We start from the raw sequence: 21,143 nt of genomic DNA on the forward strand, positions 1-21,143 counted from the left end.
TCTGTCTAAGCAGAAATGGGCCATATCTCAAAGGAAATGAGGAACAGAGACGCCACCTAAAGTGACATTTCAGGAGATGAGGAATGAAATGTTTAACATGAACTATAAATAGTGAGCAAACAGTATGTAATGAATGAGTGTACACTTCCATATATCATCTAGTTCATATATACTGAAGACTATACTTCACTCACTCTCAGACAGCATGAATGCACTGTAATGGTGTTAATGAGAGTAATACATTGTAATGCTATCGGTGATCGAGGACATATCGCTTAGTCTACTTTTGAATCATTATGCTTTTAATGACTTCTGAGCGTAAAATACATTTCCTGAGGAAATAACCCTGGATTTATTCCATCACTCCAGGTTACACACATAACTCACTTGGACTGCTCTTTGTCGTGAATGAAGCGCACAGCCCTATGTTTGAGCTGAGTAAAGGTGAATGTGTCGTCCCTGCTCAGTGCTCTCTCTACATCATTCTCCAGGACCACAAGATGCCCGTTACTGGGTGGCTGAAGGAGCTGGAGCAACATGCTCTCTGATTGGCTATCAGCATCCTTGATTGACAGGAGTGCCGGATCCAGAGGCTTAACTCCACCAATAGGAACCAACAGCGAGCCATTGATGTAAAGAGATGGAGCGCGGCTGTTTGCTGTAGAAACAAAACGGATACGATGTTCAAACACTCCTACAGTCTTAACAGTATAAGAAATGACAGAATTTTCCACAATTCTGGCCATAAAAGCATTCATTTCTATCAAATATGTGAAGTCAGGTTACCAAGGCAGGCTCTTGTTTTTGCGTCAGCATAGTATCCGTGACCACAGTCCAGGATGCACTGGCCACCCTTCAGGAAGGAGTTCTCAGCACAGACGTGGCACTCACCTGCCCTTACACACTCCAAGCAACCAGCTGAGCATGCTGGGAAATAATAGCAGACAATCTGTCATCAGATTCAGGTAGGACACGAGAGGGAACTGCGTCACACCATACTGAGAGCCTCTAAAATTAGCAGGCTTGTAAACAAACCAAAATGGGCAATCTAGGCAGTCACGATCATTCTCCCGGACCAGATTTACAGCACTCACCGATGCACTGACGGGTCGAGGCATCTAGAAAGTAGTGCTTGCCGCATTCCAGCACACACTGCCCCTTCAATACGGCATATGGCAGCTGGCAGCGTTGGCATCGGCCATGGACCTGGCACAGCTCACAGTGTTCATCACAGCCTGTTCATTGAAAGAATAATAGAGAGAAAGGCTGAAAACATGAAATTTGATTCATATTCAATGACATCCAAGTTTGTCGTCTATCTTTACATACTGATTTTTTTTTTATAATTCACTGTTTAAAAAGTTTGGGGTTGGGAAGATTTAGTGACTTCAGTGTCACATGATGCTTCAGAAATGATTCTAATGATTTGCTGCTAAATAAACATTTCTTATTAATAACCATGTTATAAACAGCTGTGCTGCTTAATATTTGTTGGAAACTAATACTGTACATTTTTTCCCAATTCCTTGAATAGAAAGTTCATAAGAACAGCATTTATTTGGAGTAGAAATCTTTTGTAACGTTATGAATGTCTTTACTGTCACTTTTAATCAATTTAGTAAGTCCTTGCTGAATAAAAGTATATTTATTAAATAAATCTTGCTGACCCCAGACTTTTACATTTATAATGCAAAATGTATTACATTATTACTAATATCACTAATATAATGCATTTATATGATTTAAAACTGATTAAAATATAATGCATTTTAAATAAATTTAGTTTCCTCTTGCATTCTGCTAAACTGCTTTAGTATCTCCGAGTTAAATACTACATGCTACAATAACTGGATAATAATTAAAATTCACTTATTAGGGCCCAAGCCACGAAGGCGCAGGGCCCTCTTGTTTTTGACCTATTGATATCTAAGACTGAAGAAAGTGAATTTTAAGTAAGAGTCAGGAGCTTCTTCAATGCAGTCCATAACTACAACATTGCTGATAGACTTATCTTTCAGTCTCATTTAAAATCAATCCATTAAAGTGCCATTAAACCTTGGCTATAGCACAGCGACTGATGTTGGCACTATACAGCAGACATTAGAGGGCCTGCCTCCCTCCCCGACTGTGACAACTGACTGAGAGATTGAAATGTCAAAGTTTATTGAGCTGGAAAATTGATCGGTTGGACTCATAATGAAGGTTGTTATTTTTGTTGATGACTGACTCAGACATATCTCAGCATCCTGGTAGAATCCCAGTGAGCATCCTGGCACACAAATGCCATCCTGCAGGACGTATCCCTCCATGCACTGCAGACAGTCACTACGCAGTGGTCCGCGGCACGCGTTACAGCTCCAGTCGCACTCTGAGAGAAACAGAGCGAAAGAGAGAGTGAGTGGGAGGGATATAGAACGAAACTATGATAAATTGGGGTGTGACTGAGGAAGAGAGTAAAATAAGAGCAAATGAAAAAAGAAAAAAGGCCACAAGATAGTGATAAGAGAGCATGAAAGAAACTAGATTTGCATGTGTTGAAGAAAATACCAGCGCTTTCAAGACAATGCATGATAAAGACAAATCACTTGTAATAATCATTCATTATGTAAATTCCAACAACATTATTGTTGGCATTAATGCAGGAATGGAGGACTTTTTAGAAATATCAATTAATAAAGCAATACCCCACTAGAGGCTGTGCATTATAGTGATTATTCTGTAAGTAAAGAGTGTTCAATACAAAGTGAAGTGCTTAATTACCCTACACCTTTGTTATTGTAGCGCAAGTAGTGACAGTTCTTTTCTTCCGCATTGTGACGTATGTACATCTGAGTGAACGAGATTATTAAAATAAGAAAAAAAGTGTAAAAAAAAATCTGTAAGTTACTGACTGGATGAAGGCAGATCTAAATATGAGCTAGCAGTCAATTATAAGGAACAGGCGGGTTTAAGTGGATTGGAGAATCCGGCATTTGTCAACAGAGAGATGCATTTCATTTCACTGGAATAATATTTTGATTAAAAGTTATAAGGTCAAATTTTGCTTTAAAAATAACACATATACATTATTATGATCAATAAGATGCATTGAGAAAATAGACAGGATGAATTTCCATTATCATTATACAAAAGATATCAATGAACATTAAATAGTTACATTTATTATGTATAATGAATAAGCAGTTTGTCCACCAAGTAACATAGTTCATTAGTCTAACTAAAAGATGTTTACAGTTGGCAAGGCAGTAACTTAATATTTAATTAACATAGAAAGTGCCATTTAAAAATCACTACACCACAGCTCATTTAATCAGAATGCACCATTCTTTTTAATGGACCTTTCTTTTTATAAAATTATTTATAATTAATCAGAATTTTATAGCTGTTACTTTACTGTTGATTTTAGCATGGTTGGAAAACCATTAACACAACAATACAATTTACAAGGGACATTTTATTTAAATTTAGCCTAATGTTAAACATGTTAAACTATGACATTTATGAAAACCAAAAATAGACTGCACCTAAGGCTGAAATTACCTGAAAAACCAAGCTTGAATAGTGTCTGTACAAAAAAGAAATATGAGGGATTTCAATACGCCGCTTGACTTAAAATGAGAAAGAGAGACAATGTTTCAGTTCTCAAATCATCTTTTAAAGAGAGCGCTAGCTGACCATTTGATAACTCACCAGCAGACCTCCGCTCTCTAAATCAGCTTAGCTCATTAAAAAGCCCCATCACGCTCTTTCTGTGCTCTATCTGTATAACCTCATCATCTCTCCCCCATTCACCAAAACCATCCTCCCAATATATTTGAAACATTTAACTGAAAAGAACAGTTCTAACTTCATTTAACACTACATCCAATTCAGAGCTCGGTGATGTCCATAAAAGCAGCTCATTTGTCCGTATGACATTTAAACTGTGTCCTTCTTTCACATTACCCATCCATAAAGAGACAAATGATGTGTTGCATTATTAAAGTGTTCCCTCCAAATATTGTCAAGGTAACCTTCATTCACTGTACTGCAGGGGTAAACGGCTTTACATACCTATAAAGCATTCATATGGCCACTATTACTTTCTTTCTTTCCGCATCACTCGAGATCACACACAAACATCCAAATACTCAAGGGACAAAAACTAATCTCTACAGTAACTCCTTTTGATCTCCTCTGCAAATCCCATCAAAATGAAAGAAAGGTCTCACGGTATGTGGTATAAGTTCAACATCCAAATCCCAAACCACATTTTAAGATCTGAACACACTCACAATTATTAACAAAAAACAATCTCCTCTGCAATTACTCTTGCTAGCGTCTCTACAGTAATCTTCTATGAAATATATTTGACCTTAATCACAAAAAAACGGATACATCCTATTTTTCCTTGCTGTTCTGTGTGAGTATGTAGTTAGATATAATGGACTGGACACCATGTATCATACACTTGCCAACTTTGTATGTGATTACAGAGAAAAACTGGGCATCACTACCAGACTTTCAAGTCATTCTGGACACAACAAACTCAAGATGAAACATGCTCGTTGTTGCTAGAAGACACATGACAAATGAAAACAATATGTGCTCTAAAATCGCCTCAAAATATCAAACATGTTTGATCCTCTGTCTGGATGAATTCCAGAAAAAGACTGGGTCCATCATACACTATGACTTCTGAGAGATCTGTGTACTGAATTCCAGCCTTTATATGATGAATGTTTAATGTCTATGAAGCAAAAAAAAAAAACAACTTGGCTTCTGAGCAGTACAAAAGCAATAAATACAACAAACACAACATATAATCACTGAAACAGAAACAGTGTAGTTTAACAATACAGGAAGGAAATGAGGGGTAGTTTGTAGTCTAAATGAAGATTATTCACTGTTTAACAGTGTAACCGGGCTGAGACTCACCTCTGCATGTGCGTGTGGTGGTGTTCAGGTAATACTGATGAGCACAGCTCTCATACTGACACTCCCCAAACAGAAGCACTTTAGCTGGATCTCTACATGATGTACACACACCCGCCATCTCACAGCTCAGACACTGAGTGTCACACACTGAAACACACACAATAATCATTCAATCAATACTTATCAGACAGTCAGATGCACGTTAAAGGGGTCATGAACTTTGTACTGGTCTCTAAGTTCCACTTTTAATGTTATAAAAAAAATTTACATCACAAAACATTATAATTTAGAAATAATTTGCTATTTTCTGTCCTGTTTTGATCCTCCTGATGCAGACATCAGGAGAATAAATAGGGAGACAAACGAGGAGGACACAGGTGAAGTCACTGAAACAATAATGAGATAACAAGGAGGGCGGGGTCAGACAATAGACAGGAGAGCACATGGCACAAACCACAAACAACAAGCCATGTGCTCAAACAAACACACAGTGACATCTGGTGGCCAATAAGGGCACACCAGCAGGACGTGACACAACCCCCTCTCTAAGGAGCAGATTCCAGATGCTCCACAGTAAATCTGAAATCAAAAAAGTCTGGGAGGGAGGTGGGCCAGAGGTGGATCAGGGGGAAGGATGGTGGGCCAGGCCCGTGTAGCGGCAGAGGGCCTGGAGACACCTCTGTGCCAGGGTGTTCCCGGCAGAGCAGGAGGCCAAGGCGGGGCAGGCAGAGCAGGAGGATCGTGAGCAGACACTGCCGCTGCCTCGGAAGCGTTGTGAGCGTGCACCGCCGCCTCGGAAGCCTTGTGAGCGTGAACCGCCGCCTCGGAAGCCTTGTGAGCGTGCACCTCCCCTTCAGGAGGATTATGAGCGGGCACCGCCGCCTCGGAAGCCTTGTGAGCGGGCACCGCCGCCTCGGAAGCCTTGTGAGCGTGCACCGCCGCCTCGGAAGCCTTGTGAGCGTGCACCGCCGCCTCGGAAGCCTTGTGAGCGTGAACCGCCACCTCGGAAGCCTTGTGAACGTGCACCTCCCCTTCAGGAGGATCATGAGCGGGCACCACCGCCTCGGAAGCCTTGTGAGCGGGCACCGCCGCCTCGGAAGCCTTGTGAGCGGACACCGCTGCCTCGGAAGCCTTGTGAGCGGGCACCGCCCCTTCAGGAGGATTATGAGCGGGCACCGCCGCCTCGGAAGCCTTGTGATCGTACACCGCCCCTTCAGGAGGATCGTGAGCGGGCACCACCGCCTCGGAAGCCTTGTGAGCGGGCACCGCCCCTTCAGGAGGATTGTGAGCGGGCACCGCCGCCTCGGAAGCCTTGTGAGCGTGCACCGCCGCCTCGGAAGCCTTGTGAGCGTGCACCACCCCTTCAGGAGGATCGTGAGCGTGCACCGCCCCTTCAGGAGGATCATGAGCGGGCACCGCCGCCTCGGAAGCCTTGTGAGCGGGCACCGCCGCCTCGGAAGCCTTGTGAGCGGGCACCGCCCCTTCAGGAGGATCGTGAGCGGGCACCGCCGCCTCGGAAGCCTTGTGAGCGGGCACCGCTCCTTCAGGAGGATTGTGAGCGGGCACCGCCGCCTCGGAAGCCTTGTGAGCGTGCACCGCCGCCTCGGAAGCCTTGTGAGCGTGCACCACCCCTTCAGGAGGATCGTGAGCGGGCACCGCCGCCTCGGAAGCCTTGTGAGCGTGCACTGCCGCCTCGGAAGCCTTGTGAGCGTGCACCTCCCCTGCAGGAGGATCATGAGCGTGCACCGCCCCTTCAGGAGGATCATGAGCGGGCACCGCCGCCTCGGAAGCCTTGTGAGCGGGCACCGCCGCCTCGGAAGCCTTGTGAGCGGGCACCGCCCCTTCAGGAGGATCGTGAGCGGGCACCGCCGCCTCGGAAGCCTTGTGAGCATACACCGCCCCTTCAGGAGGATCGTGAGCGGGCACAGCCGCCTCGGAAGCCTTGTGAGCGTGCACCGCCCCTTCGGGAGGATCGTGAGCGTGCACCGCCCCTTCGGGAGGATCGTGAGCGTGCACCGCCGCCTCGGAAGCCTTGTGAGCGTGCACCGCCGCCTCGGAAGCGTTGTGAATGGGCACCGCCGCTTTGGGAACACAGCGAGCAGGCACCGCCGCCTCGGGAAGATCGTGAGCGGCCACCGCCACCTTGGGTGGACGGTGAGCGGCCACCGCCTCCCTCACCGACATCAGCAGAGGATCCTCCACGCTGCGTCTCAGCCCGGGACGCCCAAAGAATGAATCCGAGAATCTGGAAGCGGCCTGCATGATCCGAGGAGGTTCTGGAAGGACAGCCCAGACTGGGAGGGGGGCACCCTCCCGCAGTCCCACCTCCTTCAAATAGATGACGTGGTCGACCACCTCCCAATAGGACCACGTATCTAGCTCCCCCAGCTCCTCCCAGTTGACAGGCTCGTCCAGGCCCGCTAAAAACAGGCGGATGAGGGTGCTCTCTCCAATCCCTAGCCCCTGGCCTGCATAAAAGAGGTCTTCAGCATACCGTCCAAAGGGACGATTGTCTTGCGGGCAGGGATGCGGCCCACTGGCTGGGGTCTGGTTCCTCTGTCGTCCGGGAGCTGGGAATAAAAAGATTCCCATCGCCACTGAGTCTTTAATTGGCTGTTTCGTTCTGTCACGGGTGGAGGGAGACGAAGACTCAAATGCTGGCGAAAAGTGGGTCTTTTAATATAAGAGAACAAAAAATGAACAAAAACCACCCCGAAGGGGAAAAACAGGCAGACAGAGAACTGCTGTACCTGCAAACATACCCACACATACAACTCTAACCCTCAAACATGAAATAACGAAACAGCACAGGACTGCAGACATCAGGAGAATAAATAGGGAGACAAATGAGGAGGACACAGGTGAAGTCACTGAAACAATAATGAGATAACAAGGAGGGCGGGGTCAGACAATAGACAGGAGAGCACATGGCACAAACCACAAACAACAAGCCATGTGCTCAAACAAACACACAGTGACATCTGGTGGCCAATAAGGGCACACCAGCAGGACGTGACACACTTTGTTTGAATAGGCGTGGTAGATTGTAGACTCAGAAGTAAATGTCCACTGCTATGATTGGCTAACAGTTGTGAATGTTTGACAGCCTACATCCTTCACAGATGGACACTGCTGTGATTTAGGTTAAAAATGCATAAATACTCAGTACATATCAAATGATCTGTAATAACAGTCAGAGCAGTAGTGACCACGTAATAAAAACAGTTACTCACAGTTGTGTTTTGCGACATTACTGTTGGATCCAATATAGTCAGCACAGCATTGTCTTTTAGTTTCAATCTTTCAAATTGTGCCTTGTTTGTAAACAAATCCACGGTAAAATAACGTGAACAAAAGACCGTGTTCTTACTGAAGAAGTCTGGCACTTCATTAAAAACAATTAATCCACTCTTTCCTAACGTTGGGATCAGAAGGAAGGTGATGCAAAGACTGTGTTTTTCCACAACTTGGCACATTTGATTTCTGCGTAGGCCTGCGTTTGCCTCTTGTTATTTACACTACATGTGTGAATTGGTGGGCGGGGCTAAAAAGGCAACGATGTAGAAGCAGGCGTTGATCTTCTTCTGCAGAGGTGGTGTTTAACAACACTATTTTGAAACTTACAGGATGTTTTTACAGTACAGTGACCTCTTATATGTCAAAAGAAAAAGGGGATTTTGAATTCTCAGTTCATGACCCCTTTAAGTAAAGGTGTACTTACTTTGGCACACCCTGTTTTCATCAGCGTAATATCCAGTTGGACAGTGAGGGCTGCAGAGACCTGATGGGGCCAGAACCTCAGGGGCCAAACAGGAAGTACAGGAGTGAGGACCATCCCCACTGCAATCCTCACAAGAAGTGTGACATTCTGGAGAACATAGGCATAGAACAGTAAGAATGATGACCAGATAATTAAGACGGTAAGAATTATGATAATGACAATAAGATAATTATGTCAAATGTTTCTCAATTTTGGAAATATGATACACCTTAATATAATACTATATTATTGTTAAAGGGTTAGTCCAACGCAAAATGAAAATTTTATCATTAATCACTTACCCCCAAACCTGTAAAAGCTTTGTTCATCTTCGGAACACAATTTAAGATACTTTGGAATAAAACCGGGAGGCTTGTGACTGTCCCATTGACTGCCAAGAAAATAACACTGTCAAGGCCCAGAAAAGTATGAAAGACATTGTCAAAATAGTCCATCTGCCATCAGTGGTTCAATCTGAATTTAATGAAGCAATGAGAACACTTTTTCTTTGCAAAGAAAACAAAAATAATGATTCAACAATTCAACAATTTATTCAACAATTCGTCTCCGAAGTCGTAGTGCCATTTTGGAGAGTATCCACTGGATGCAAACTGCGTACGCTGTTCTGTGTCAGTCGCACCACAAGGATACAGTTTCTATGTTTATTTATGCTTTAATTTGAACGAAAACAGCATATCCTTGTGGTGTGGGTAACACAGTACAGCATACGCAGTTTGCTTCCAGTGGATATTCTCCAAAATGGCGCTGCGGTGACGCTACGGAGTCGCAGGAGGAGACGAATTGTCAAATAAAGTTATTTTTATTTTCTTTGCACAGAAAATGTGTTCTCGTCACTTCATTAAATTCAGATTGAACCACTGATAGCAGATGGACCATATTGACAATGTCTTTCATACTTTTCTGGGTCTTGACAGTGTTGTTTACTTGGCAGTCAATAGGACAGCCACAAGCCTCCTAGTCTTCATGCAAAATATCTTAAATTGTGTTCCGAAGACGAACGAAGCTTTTACGAGTTTGGAACGACATGGGGGTAAGTGATTAATGACAAAATTTTCAATTTGGGGTGGAATAATCCTTTAAAGTGTACTATATACAGTGGTGTGAAAAAGTGTTGTGAAAAAATCCAGATTTGTTTTTTTTTTTTTGCATGTTTGTCACACTTTAATGTTTCAGATCATCAAACAAATTTAAATATTAATCAAAGATAACACAAGTAAACACAACATGCAGTTTTTGAATTAAGTTTTTTATTATGAAGATCATTGTCCTGCTGCAGAACCCAAGTTCGCTTCAGCTTGAGGTCACGAACACATGGCCGGACATTGTCCTTCAGGATGTTTTGGTAGACAGCTGAATTCATGGATCCATTTATCACAACAAGTCTTCCAGGTCCTGAAGCAGCAAAACAGCCCCAGACCATCACACTACCACCACCATATTTTACTGTTGGTATGATGTTCTTTTTCTGAAATGCTGTGTTACTTTTACGGCAGATGTAATGGGACACACACCTTCCAAAAAGTTCAACTTTTGTCTCGTCAGTCCACAGCGTATTTTCCCAAAAGTCTTAGGGATCATAAAGATGTTTTCTGGCAAAACTGAGACGAGCCTTTGTGTTCTTTTTGCTCAGCAGCGGTTTTCGTCTTGGAACCCATCTTGGATGCCCATGCAGGCCATTTTTGCCCAGTCTCTTTCTTATGGTGGAGTCATGAACACTGACCTTAACTGAGGCAAGTGAGGCCTGCAGTTCTTTAGATGTTGTTGTGGGGTCTTTTGTGACCTCTTGGATGAGTCGTCACTGCGCTCTCACTTTTTCACACAGGGCCATGTGGGTTTGGATTTTGTTTTCCCTTCATAAAAAAAACCCTTCATTTAAAAACTGCATGTTGTGTTTACTTGTGTTATCTTTGATTAATATTTAAATTTGTTTGATGATCTGAAACATTAAAGTGTGACAAACATGCAAAAAAAAAAAAAATTCAGGAAGGGGGCCAACACTTTTTCACACCACTGTATACACTGTGAACTGCAGTTGTATTTAATACAATAGTATAAAAGATGCACACAGTTGATTTAGACAGGACTCAGTTTTAGCAGATGAAGGTTATTAAAACCATAGAAGCTTGAAAAATAGAGCAACACTTCTATTCATTTTGACATGTTAATCAGTGCTGTTGCCAAGGACATCTACATTTCATGACAGTATTATAAAGACAGAAGACTTAAAAGGAATACTGTTGACATCCAACACTTGTACTCAGAAATTTCCATTCACATATGACTTTTAGTCGGCTGTCAACTTGACATATCCCCTTCAAACAGGCCAAAGACATTTGACAATGCTAAGTTCAAGTAAATTCCATTAATGGTCTTTTGCCTTTAAGGCACATAGAGCATTATATATGCACATTCGTGTATATACATTTTTGCACACACACACACCCTTGACATAACCAGGCAATTAAAGAAGGTAATAATAGTTTATAGATCACATCAGCATATTAAAAGATTCTGCATTAAAGCTGAGCACTACATCACACTCCCTAATAAAAACAAATGCACCGTCTCATCTACACTGTCAGCAAAGGAGCCACTCTCAAAGCATCACAGGTAATTGCATCAGGGTTATGAAAACAGAGGCTCTGGCTATATTACATTGAGAGATCATGTAGAATGACAAACTAGTGTATAAAGAGGATGCTGGCACTGAGATTAGACGCTGTGTGTGTGACTAATGACGCTCAATCTACATAATGAAACTCAAAGATGGAAATAAAGCAGCACACGTTTTTCTCAGAGGAAGACCGTTAGATGATGTTGAAAGATGTGATGAATTATCATCATGCCATGCAGATTAGGGTTGCACTTGAGCGTAGTCTGAAAAGCTTACTGCCAAGGTTGAGATCTCGCAATCATAATTTTGTCCATAAAAACCTTTCCTTCTATAATCAGTTAATCCAAATCAGATTGCAACCGTACAATTTACTGTTAGCTCAGAAGGCCTACTTTTCAGATTAGTTTATGATTAAATATAAATAGGCAATCTGGGAAATAAAGCGAGCAAGGGGAGTTGTGTAAAAACAGGAAAGAGGAGCTCCATTGCTCCCATTATTTATTCATAAAGATGTTTTAGATGTCATTTGTGAACGTGTGAATTCTTAATTGTTACTTGAAAATAATTAAATCTGATTTCATGCATTAATCTTGCAGTTTGCAGATTCACATATAGACGTCTCACAAAATCATTGCAAATCACATTTATTACACAATATAATTAGGACACAAAATTATTTCCTATATATAAGTGACTCTAGAATAAGTAGTATTTCATAGTTGCAAATTTGATGTGTGTTATTGCTTGATCTAGGATTGTTCTGCATAACAATGCAGTGGATCATGTGTAGACTGGTTGTGGGACTGTGTTTAATTTTTTGCCCTGAACTTACTTTTGCAAGCTCCATGCCACCGGTAGTATTTGGGTGGGCACTGTGGTACACAGTGATCTCCCAGCAGCAGCATCCTGGGAACCTTACACCACAAACACACAGTGCCAAAGCCAGACTGCAGGTCTGCCACACACCGCTGGCATCCCTCCTCACACTCTGATAGAAAAACAAACAGACGGTGTGCGTTTATTATTATGCATAACCATAAATTCCCGAACTGAAGAGAGGAAACGGAGGAAAAAAGGTCTTATCAGATTCTTATCGTCAAAATGTTCTAAAGGTGTAAAAGTAAACACAGTGTTATCTGTATATCCTCTCTCACTCCTTATCAGCTGTGAGAGCAGACTAGCTTCATTGCCATGGACACGCTGAGGGCGCTGATAATAAAGAGATGCATATCAACCAATGAAAATCCTCATTGGCTCATTTCTCAGGCTGAGTGATAGGCATGAGGGATCGGTACAGATTCTTTGAATAATACATACAGTTCATGCTTTATTTACTCATAACAAGATCTAAACAAAAAAGGAGGTCTGTGAAATCAAACAATAAAAAGTGCTGCTATAACCTTCAGCACATAATAAAAACAGGAGCTCTGACAAATTGTGAAAAAGAGAATAAGGTTATTTGAAATGTTCTTATATAGTAAACATACTGTATATTTCAACATGTTGACAATAACAAATCCTAGTAATTATTGTATGTGGATATTTCATGTTTTTCAGATAAACTGCGTATATTTTGAGATTTCAATGTCAAAGTCTTTCTGAACGATTCCACTAGCACTTTACAACAGCAAGGCCATATTTACAGAACATAAACTCATCCAACCTGAACCATTTCAATATCAGTCCTCAAGCTTCCATTTAGGAGCCTTTTACTGTTACATAAATCATACAGGTCACCTTATAACAAAACATTACAATACAGGTTTACACCCGTTTTAGAAAAGTTTCACATTAGATAGTATGCAGAATGATTTTAAATGGCCCATATTTTCTAAAAAGAGTGGTAACATATGCATAAATAGGAAAAATGGATAACACTTTAGTATAGGGACCAATTCTCAATATTAACTAGTTGATTATTAGCATGACTATTATTAACATATTGGCTATTAATTACTACTTATAAAGCCCATATTCTGCATTATATTCTACAACGCTAATCCTACCCAATACCTAAACTTAAAAACTACTTTACTAACTATTAATAAGCAGCATATTAGGAGTTTATTGAAGCAAAAGTCATAGTTGATGATGGTTTGTTAAAAGCGAGAACTAGACCTTGTGTAAAAATGTTTTCTATTTTAAAGAATGTATTACTTTTATTAAGCAACTATGCATTAAATTAAACAAGGCAGCAGATATTTTTATAATGTTACAAAAGATTTTTATTCCAAATAAATGCTGTTTATTTCTCTTCAGATCAAATCAAAGAATTATTTCCACAAAAATATTAAGCAACTGTTTCTTGCACACTGATCACTAAGGCAGCATATTAGAATGATTTTTGAGGATCATATGAGATAATTTTAAATGTATTATTAAACACTCTATATCACAATTTGTTCTTTTTATTTTAAAACTGTTTACGCCTGCTTTGACTGACAGTCACATTTATCTTCTAGTGTGGATAAGTGTAGATTTTCTCCACTTACTGTTTCCTATTTGTTTCCTCATGTTTACTGCACAAAACTTCCAATCTTTATGAGACACAGACTGGTACTTCAGCCACATTTTATTAAGACCCAAATAACAGGATAAAAGAATTGGCTAGTTTCAGAAATAAAACAGCTCAGAGCACATTCGACAAAAAATTAACATATTTGCCCATTTACGTACTCTTAGCATTGACTTTCCAAGAATAGCTGACATTCCTTTTTAACACCAAATCCTCCCCTGAAGGCAAAATGCCAATTTGACACCTTAAACCCAAGCTGGTGCAATGACTTGAGATCAAAGGTGTCGCCTGGAAGCATTTTAAGAATGTTTTGGTGATGGAAGATTGATTTTCACTCACCAATGCAGTAGCCCACAGCATTCAGGTACTGGCCCTCAGGGCAGCTGGTTCGGCAGTACCCGTTATGGAGACTGGCGTGGGCTGGACAAGCAGAACAGTCAGCCTGAGACAGGCCCGTACACACCTTACATGATGGATGACAGGCTGAAGGGAGACAAAAGAACTACATTACATTCATAAAAGAATCTACTGAATTGTACTAATCCACAGGGATACAACCTTCGGAACAGAACAGAATAACATCCAAAAACACCTTGGCAAGTACGGTCCTGAACGTGGAAACCATGGGGACATTTATCGAGACACTGCCCTTGATGAAGGACACTGGGCCGTATACAGGAAGTACAATTCTGGAAACTTCCACCAGTGCAGCCTGAACATGAGATGTGACATTCTGAGAGAGGAAAAGAGAGAGAAAGTGATATTAGTCACAGTCTTGTAAACAAACTCAAACTGTGTACCAGATATCCCAATTTTTATTTTTTGAATAAAAGGATTTTCTTTTGAACTTTCAGACTCAAAGGATCCTGAAAAAAATCAAAGACTGGAGTAATGGCTGCTGAAAATTCAGCTGTGTCATTGCAGGAATAAATTACATTTTAAAATTATATTAAATTTATTGGAGCTGGATCTTTTAAATTGTAATGCTTCATAATGCTTTACTGTTTTGTAATCAAATAAATACAGCCTCGTTGAAGAGATAGCTTTCAAAAATCTAAAGTTTTAAAATTTAAAACATTTTAGATAATACTTTAGAATAGGGAACACTTATTCACTATTAACTACGACTTTTCCCTCAATACATTCCTAATTTGCTGCTTATTAATAGTTAGTAAGGTAGTTGTTAAGATTAGGTATTGGGTAGGATTAGGTGACGTTGAATAAGGTCATGTAGAATAAGGCATTAACATGTGCTTAATTACTACTAATAAATGGCTAATATTCTAGTAATATGCATGCTAATAAGCAACTAGTTAAGAGACCCTAAAATAAAGTGTTACCAGGTTTGTATAAAGATTTAAATAAATGTAAAAACAAAACTTTCAATGTTGAGCACTCCACATGTACTAGGAAAATCAGAGAACGGACCTCATCTCAGGGCAACAGTTTTGTAGAAATGATGCCCAATCTGCCTTTAAGTCATTTATGTAGACAAAGTGCATTTGCTCTAAAAAGGCTGTCAGTCAGAGAGCTGATCTATGTGCACACAGCTGAATGAAAGCAGTGGGCTCCAAAAAGAAAGCCTGTCACGGGTGTGAAGTCTGGACTCGTCTCCACTACTCTACCAGACTGAATGTGAGAGACATTTGGCAGACACATGCAGACAACACACACACACACACACACACAAACATACATAAATCACTGGAAAATACAAAGATGAAGAAGCTCTTCACAGTCTCCTCGATTTGGAGTAAAGCCCTTAGGACACAGGTGTCAACAGCCATAGCCTCCACTGCGACCCAAATCATCAGCTTGTCTTTAAATTATTTGTCTGTTCAGCCAGGTTTCATTGTCAATCAGAACAAAAGGGCTTATCTACCCCTGTAATTCAATACATTCCCCAAAGAAGAATAGTGGGTGTGCTAAATACTAACGAGTGAATGGGAGACAGGGCAAAGCTTTCTTTTAATACAATTCAGAGACACAATAAATATGCCTAAAGGCCTCACATATTGATCATTTTTCTTTTAAATGACATTTCAAGCCATGGGGTTTGTTTTGAAATGAAGCCAGGATATTGGGAATGGTACATAAGTTTTGAAGGTTCATAGTGATAGGATGAATTCTTTAATGTACTTTTAATCGATTTTTAAACTGAACTAAAAGGCTACTGTACTGTTTGTTAAAACAGGCCTAAAAGGTATTTGGATTATTTTGGACACTCGGAACCACACTTAAATGCCATTAGTTAACCACACTTGTAAATATTACCATTACATATTTACTTCAATTGTCCTAGTTATATTTGCAAGTCTCCAGCTCTAACCTTTAACCAACTAGGTACTTGGTTAAGCATTTTATAATGCAAGAATGATTGTTATTAGTAAAGGTTTTAATGGTTGCCCACAAAACATAAATAATAATGTTAATTGAAAATGATTTAAATTGGCTCTTGCTTTCAGATCACACAACAGAAACATTCCAGTCTAATTATTTGTAGTTCTTGTCACCCTATTGAGTAAGACTAACACAAAAACATATAGAGGCCAGCAGAGAGACTGACTTTAGAGGGATTTACAGATTGGAATTTCCTCTGCATGATATCTGATCCACCAGCACATCCACACACACTCATTCACACACACTCCAGACAAGTAGCCCTGAGGAAGCTCAACATTTGGTCTGAGCATGCTGGCTCAACACAAAGGTCTTCTTTGAAGAAAGAGGCACTCGTCATTTTCATAGCAGTGAGCTTCATGACAGTGGACCCATTGAATGAACAGCCCACTGGCCACTTTCTCACCACCTTCAGTGATGTGCTTCTAAGTCAACTAAAACAATATTATTATTATTTTATTATTATTATTATGGATTTGGTAACACGTTACAATAGGATTTAATTGGTTAATGCATTCTGTATGATGTAATATCAATGAACAATAATTGTAAAGCATTTATAAATCTAAGTTATTCTTAATTTGTACATATATTAATATATTTTAAAAAATATATAAACAGTAGTATATGTATACTAAGAAATATGAACCTAGATTTTTTTAATTATATGCATCAGGATAACATTAACCAACTGAACCTCATTGTATGCAAACTGTTACCAATTAATTTTATTTAATAAAATATGTCATTGTGAGCTATATTAGAAACAAATGCAAAATGAAAATGATCATATTCTGACAAATAAAAGTTTTATACACAATATCTGACACATACTGGAGCCAGAATTCCATCCCTGTGAAGCTCTCAGCTTGTGGCAACATCATAAATAAAGAAATGATTCACTGTATAAAATTCAGAAACCATTCAACGTGACTGTAAAAGGAACAGTAAATTTTACTCAGTGCTGCGGGCTGAGGTGTAGGTGGTACTACAGAAAGCCTGCAGTCCTTGATGAATATACTACAAGCAGCTGTTGTCATACTGTTTTAATGTAATTCATTTCTGGGTTTGTGTATGACGGCTCACACCCGCACTTTTTTCGAAAGATATTCTTTTAACTTTGAAAAAATGTAATTCCAAATCCTTTTTGGCAGGATTTAAATTTTAAATGAACAGCGTTCTCCACAGGGTGTTTAACATCCTGTACAACAGCCCTGGTGTATCTGAAGTGAACTGCAGATCATCAGTCATTGAGGATTAAGACATTGGGAATAAATAGTGCAAACAACCTGCAGTTCGTCACTCAACACAGTGACAAGCACATTCATTTTTCCAGCGTTTATCTTGCCATCACTTCATAATCATGGAGCTACTGAGAATTAAAATGGTAGAGTATGTCTACATCTTCAGAGAAAAATAGAATGTGTCTTCTTGTTTGCTCACCTCTGCAGGTCCGATCTGCGTCAAGAAAATGCTGTGGCCTGCAGGCAGACATACAGGACCCATGAGAGACATGTCCATTTTGAGGCAGCAGGACCTCTTCTTGTTTGACACACTGCGTGCAGTCTGAGGAGTCCGGACCCACACAGACCCTACACGATGAATGGCACCCTGAAAAGAGAAGGAAACATGCTGAAAAGAGTAGAAAAATAAAGTTCATACACACATAAAAGCACAGCACTGTATCAAAAAGGGACCGTCTCTTTGAGTTTAACTGACCTTAATTTATGCACCTTAAAATTGTTTTAGACTAAACCTAAACTTTAGCCATTTCATTTTATGCCTCATAAATATAGTTAGATAGTTTAGACTTTAAAGCTGCTTTTGCAAGGGGTACATCTACACAGTTTATGGCATTCCGATTTCATGCATCCACACCTTTGATTTTCTATCATGGTGGGAAATTTTACATTGACTATTGTTTTTAACAGAGCTAATGATTTCAGTGCCCCCAAGCCATAAACCTAAGCCTCACACAAACCTAATTTTCTTTAAGACATTTTAGTAGACTACCATTCAAAAATTTGGCATCAGTAAGATTTTTTGTTGTTGTTGCTATTTGTTTTTGAGAAAAGGTTTATATGTTTGATATAAAAAAAACATTAAAAAGAGTAATATTGTGAAATGTTATTATAAAACAACATTATTGTGATGAAAAACTTTACTCTAGTGTCACATGATGCTTCAAAAATCATTCTAATATGTTGATTTCTTATCATCACAGTCGAAAATGGTAATGAATTGTGGAGTCCATGATACAGTGTCTTTTTTTTATTCTTTGAAAAAGCACAGCCTTTGTTTGAAATTTATTTTTTTTGGCACCTTATACATGACTACATTTTTTTCCTCAATGTAATGCATTCTTTATGAATAAAAGCATAAATCTCTAGTAGTGTATAGTGTATAGTATATATTTTTCATACTTCCTACAGCCTCACTACAGTGTAGATATATATCTATATAAATCCAGTCTATAACACACACTTCTGTGAACAAATAGTCTGAATCTCTACACAGAGTCAGAGTAGGTTATCTGTATTCAGGACACACACACACACACACACACACACACACACACACTCACCCGCAATGCAGTACTGATTGACATACCGGGGCAGGGGACAACTACACTTAAATGGCTACAGGTAACAGATAACCCATCCTGAACAAAAATCCTCACTTTCCACACTACCTTACAATGCAACATTTATCTGTCTATCAATCTATATATCTATCTTCAACTGCAAGCATCTTGTCCATCCATTTAGTTTTGTATTCTAACCAAATTTAAAATCCAATTTTCATGATGCATTGCATCATTTAGTGAGTGGTCGAATCAAATCTTTGCTAAGTATTACACAAGAACTCTTTAGGACAGCTCATATTTGATCTATCCTGTTTTATCATGACCCAGTTTTCACCACATAATTATGTAACAGTGAGAGGAATATCAGAGTTTTAGAAATGCAGTCGTACTGTGACAGTGTCCCCCTCTGGAGAATAGTCCTTCTCCACAGGACTCCACACACTGGCCTTGGTTCAGGATGAGAGACTTTGAGCAGGAGGTGCAGTGAGACACAGCTGGCCCTGAGCAGGACGCGCACAAACTGTGGCAGGCTGGAAGAACAACACAGGCATAGTTCAGCAGGTGGATTTAGTAGAAATCCCATGAGATGAGAGCAAAAATAACCTACCAGGACCTCTTGTAACTTATAACCTTTCAATGCCAATTTCATCAAAGTCGGTTAGCAAAAATGTAACTTGTCTTGTTGAAGTACTTTGGCAAATCTCAAATTCTGGTATTATGGTCATTTTGCTACTTCTGAATGTCCTCACAACTGCAATCAGCAATAGCTAACATAATGTATGGACTTTCTTATGAGCTGGTTAGGTAGAAAAGAGCTTGCCAAAAAATGAAATGCAAATGGACTGTACACCACAGGATTGGGCTTGACTGCATTAATAAATCATTTTAAACTCAAAATCATACATCAAACTAACATCCAGACATGACAATTGTCTACCCCATGTGGTTTTGCTGAGAAAACGTAGATAAGACATTTCAAAGGACTGATTCCAAATGAAAGGGAAACTTTCCAAAGAATCATCTCTGGCAAAGAAAACGGGTTTCAGAATGAATGGTTTTTCGCTAGAAAAGAGATTTATGAGTTTGTGTTTGCCAGTAAACCTACATGGACATGTTGAACAAAATGTTAAAAGTGTAAAAGAAAACTTTTCACCTTGGCAATGGCTGTGGTCATTCTTGTAATACTGTGGTGGACATTGTGGTACACATTTCCCCTGATGCAGTGCATGTTCAGGGGGGCAGCTCATGCAACTGGGGTTGTCGGGATGACAGGTTGTACAGGAAGTGTCACAAGCTACAACAGAACAAAAAATATGTTATAAAATATTGCATAAATATTCATTTGCAAAAACTCTTTTTAACAATTCTCAGAAATCGTGTTTTTTCATTGTGCATTCCAATTAATCTCAATCAAACTGCAATTGGGTTGTTTAGACTAGGTTAAAAAATAACTAAAAAACAGCTAACTAACACAATAAAAACATGATAACATTAAAAAAAGTTTTTTTTTTTCAAAATTCTGAAAAACGGAGTTATCTGTTTTTGCAAATAAACTCTTCATATATATTGAAGACAACTAACATTTGGATTAAAGAACTAGTACAATCTCATGACTAAAATATCACAATCAAAATGATTGCATTCAAAAAAGAATAAATGAATGCAGAAAAGCCTCAGGACTTTCAAAGTCAGCATGCAAGATTTAAAGTGCTCAAACCACTAGCTATTTTTACCCATAGCCAGAAACCCAAAAAACTCCCCCATCAACACAGTTCTCTCAGATGTTAAACAGTCAAGCTGGATCTGTGGAACTTAAGTTCTTTCACTCTAAAATACACATTTAGAGTGTCATTCTGCATTTGCTGTTGGGTTGTCAAGGTTCAGCTTAAATGTATTCGAGGTGAAATTTCTGAAGCAGGCTTTTTTCTCTACTTGGCAAGATATTATCATCAATGATAGGACAACGAATAAGGTCATTAAAATGCCATGACAATCTGACTAGTGCATGCATTATCCATTCAAATCAAAATCAACATATTTCCTATTTATATTAAAATAATAATAAAAAACTAATTAAAATTATTGGGTGCACTGTAAGGCTAGAATACACTGCACAGCTTATACAATTTGAACAAATAAAAAAAAAATAGGGATCATAATCTTGCTAATTTGCCACCCCAGAAAACACTAAACGACTGTGGGTCATACACTACAAGACATTCACAATGTCTTGAACACAACAAACACATGCATTTATAGGTGACGTGTGACAAATAAAACAGGATGTGTTCAATGATTGATACCCTCCGACTGGAGTCATAGTATGAAG

General features: G+C 39.7%; 1 protein-coding gene across 1 annotated transcript in view; it reads right to left on the reverse strand.

The window, feature by feature from the left end:
• Positions 1 to 21,143, reverse strand: part of LOC306870749 (extracellular matrix organizing protein FRAS1-like) — a gene marked incomplete at its 5' end in the record, with an annotated part of 124,404 nt that overhangs the window by 49,982 nt on the left and 53,279 nt on the right. Inside the window, 12 exons of the mRNA XM_079418171.1 lie at positions 388 to 658; positions 787 to 927; positions 1,095 to 1,235; positions 2,228 to 2,368; positions 4,918 to 5,064; positions 8,639 to 8,785; positions 12,145 to 12,300; positions 14,167 to 14,310; positions 14,420 to 14,560; positions 17,671 to 17,838; positions 19,204 to 19,344; positions 19,968 to 20,108. Of these exons, the coding sequence (XP_079274297.1) occupies positions 388 to 658; positions 787 to 927; positions 1,095 to 1,235; positions 2,228 to 2,368; positions 4,918 to 5,064; positions 8,639 to 8,785; positions 12,145 to 12,300; positions 14,167 to 14,310; positions 14,420 to 14,560; positions 17,671 to 17,838; positions 19,204 to 19,344; positions 19,968 to 20,108 (1,879 nt within the window). The remainder of the gene's footprint in view (positions 1 to 387; positions 659 to 786; positions 928 to 1,094; positions 1,236 to 2,227; positions 2,369 to 4,917; positions 5,065 to 8,638; positions 8,786 to 12,144; positions 12,301 to 14,166; positions 14,311 to 14,419; positions 14,561 to 17,670; positions 17,839 to 19,203; positions 19,345 to 19,967; positions 20,109 to 21,143) is intronic.

Source organism: Barbus barbus, assembly GCF_936440315.1.
Source record: "Barbus barbus genome assembly, chromosome: 6".
NCBI lineage: Eukaryota > Metazoa > Chordata > Actinopteri > Cypriniformes > Cyprinidae > Barbus > Barbus barbus.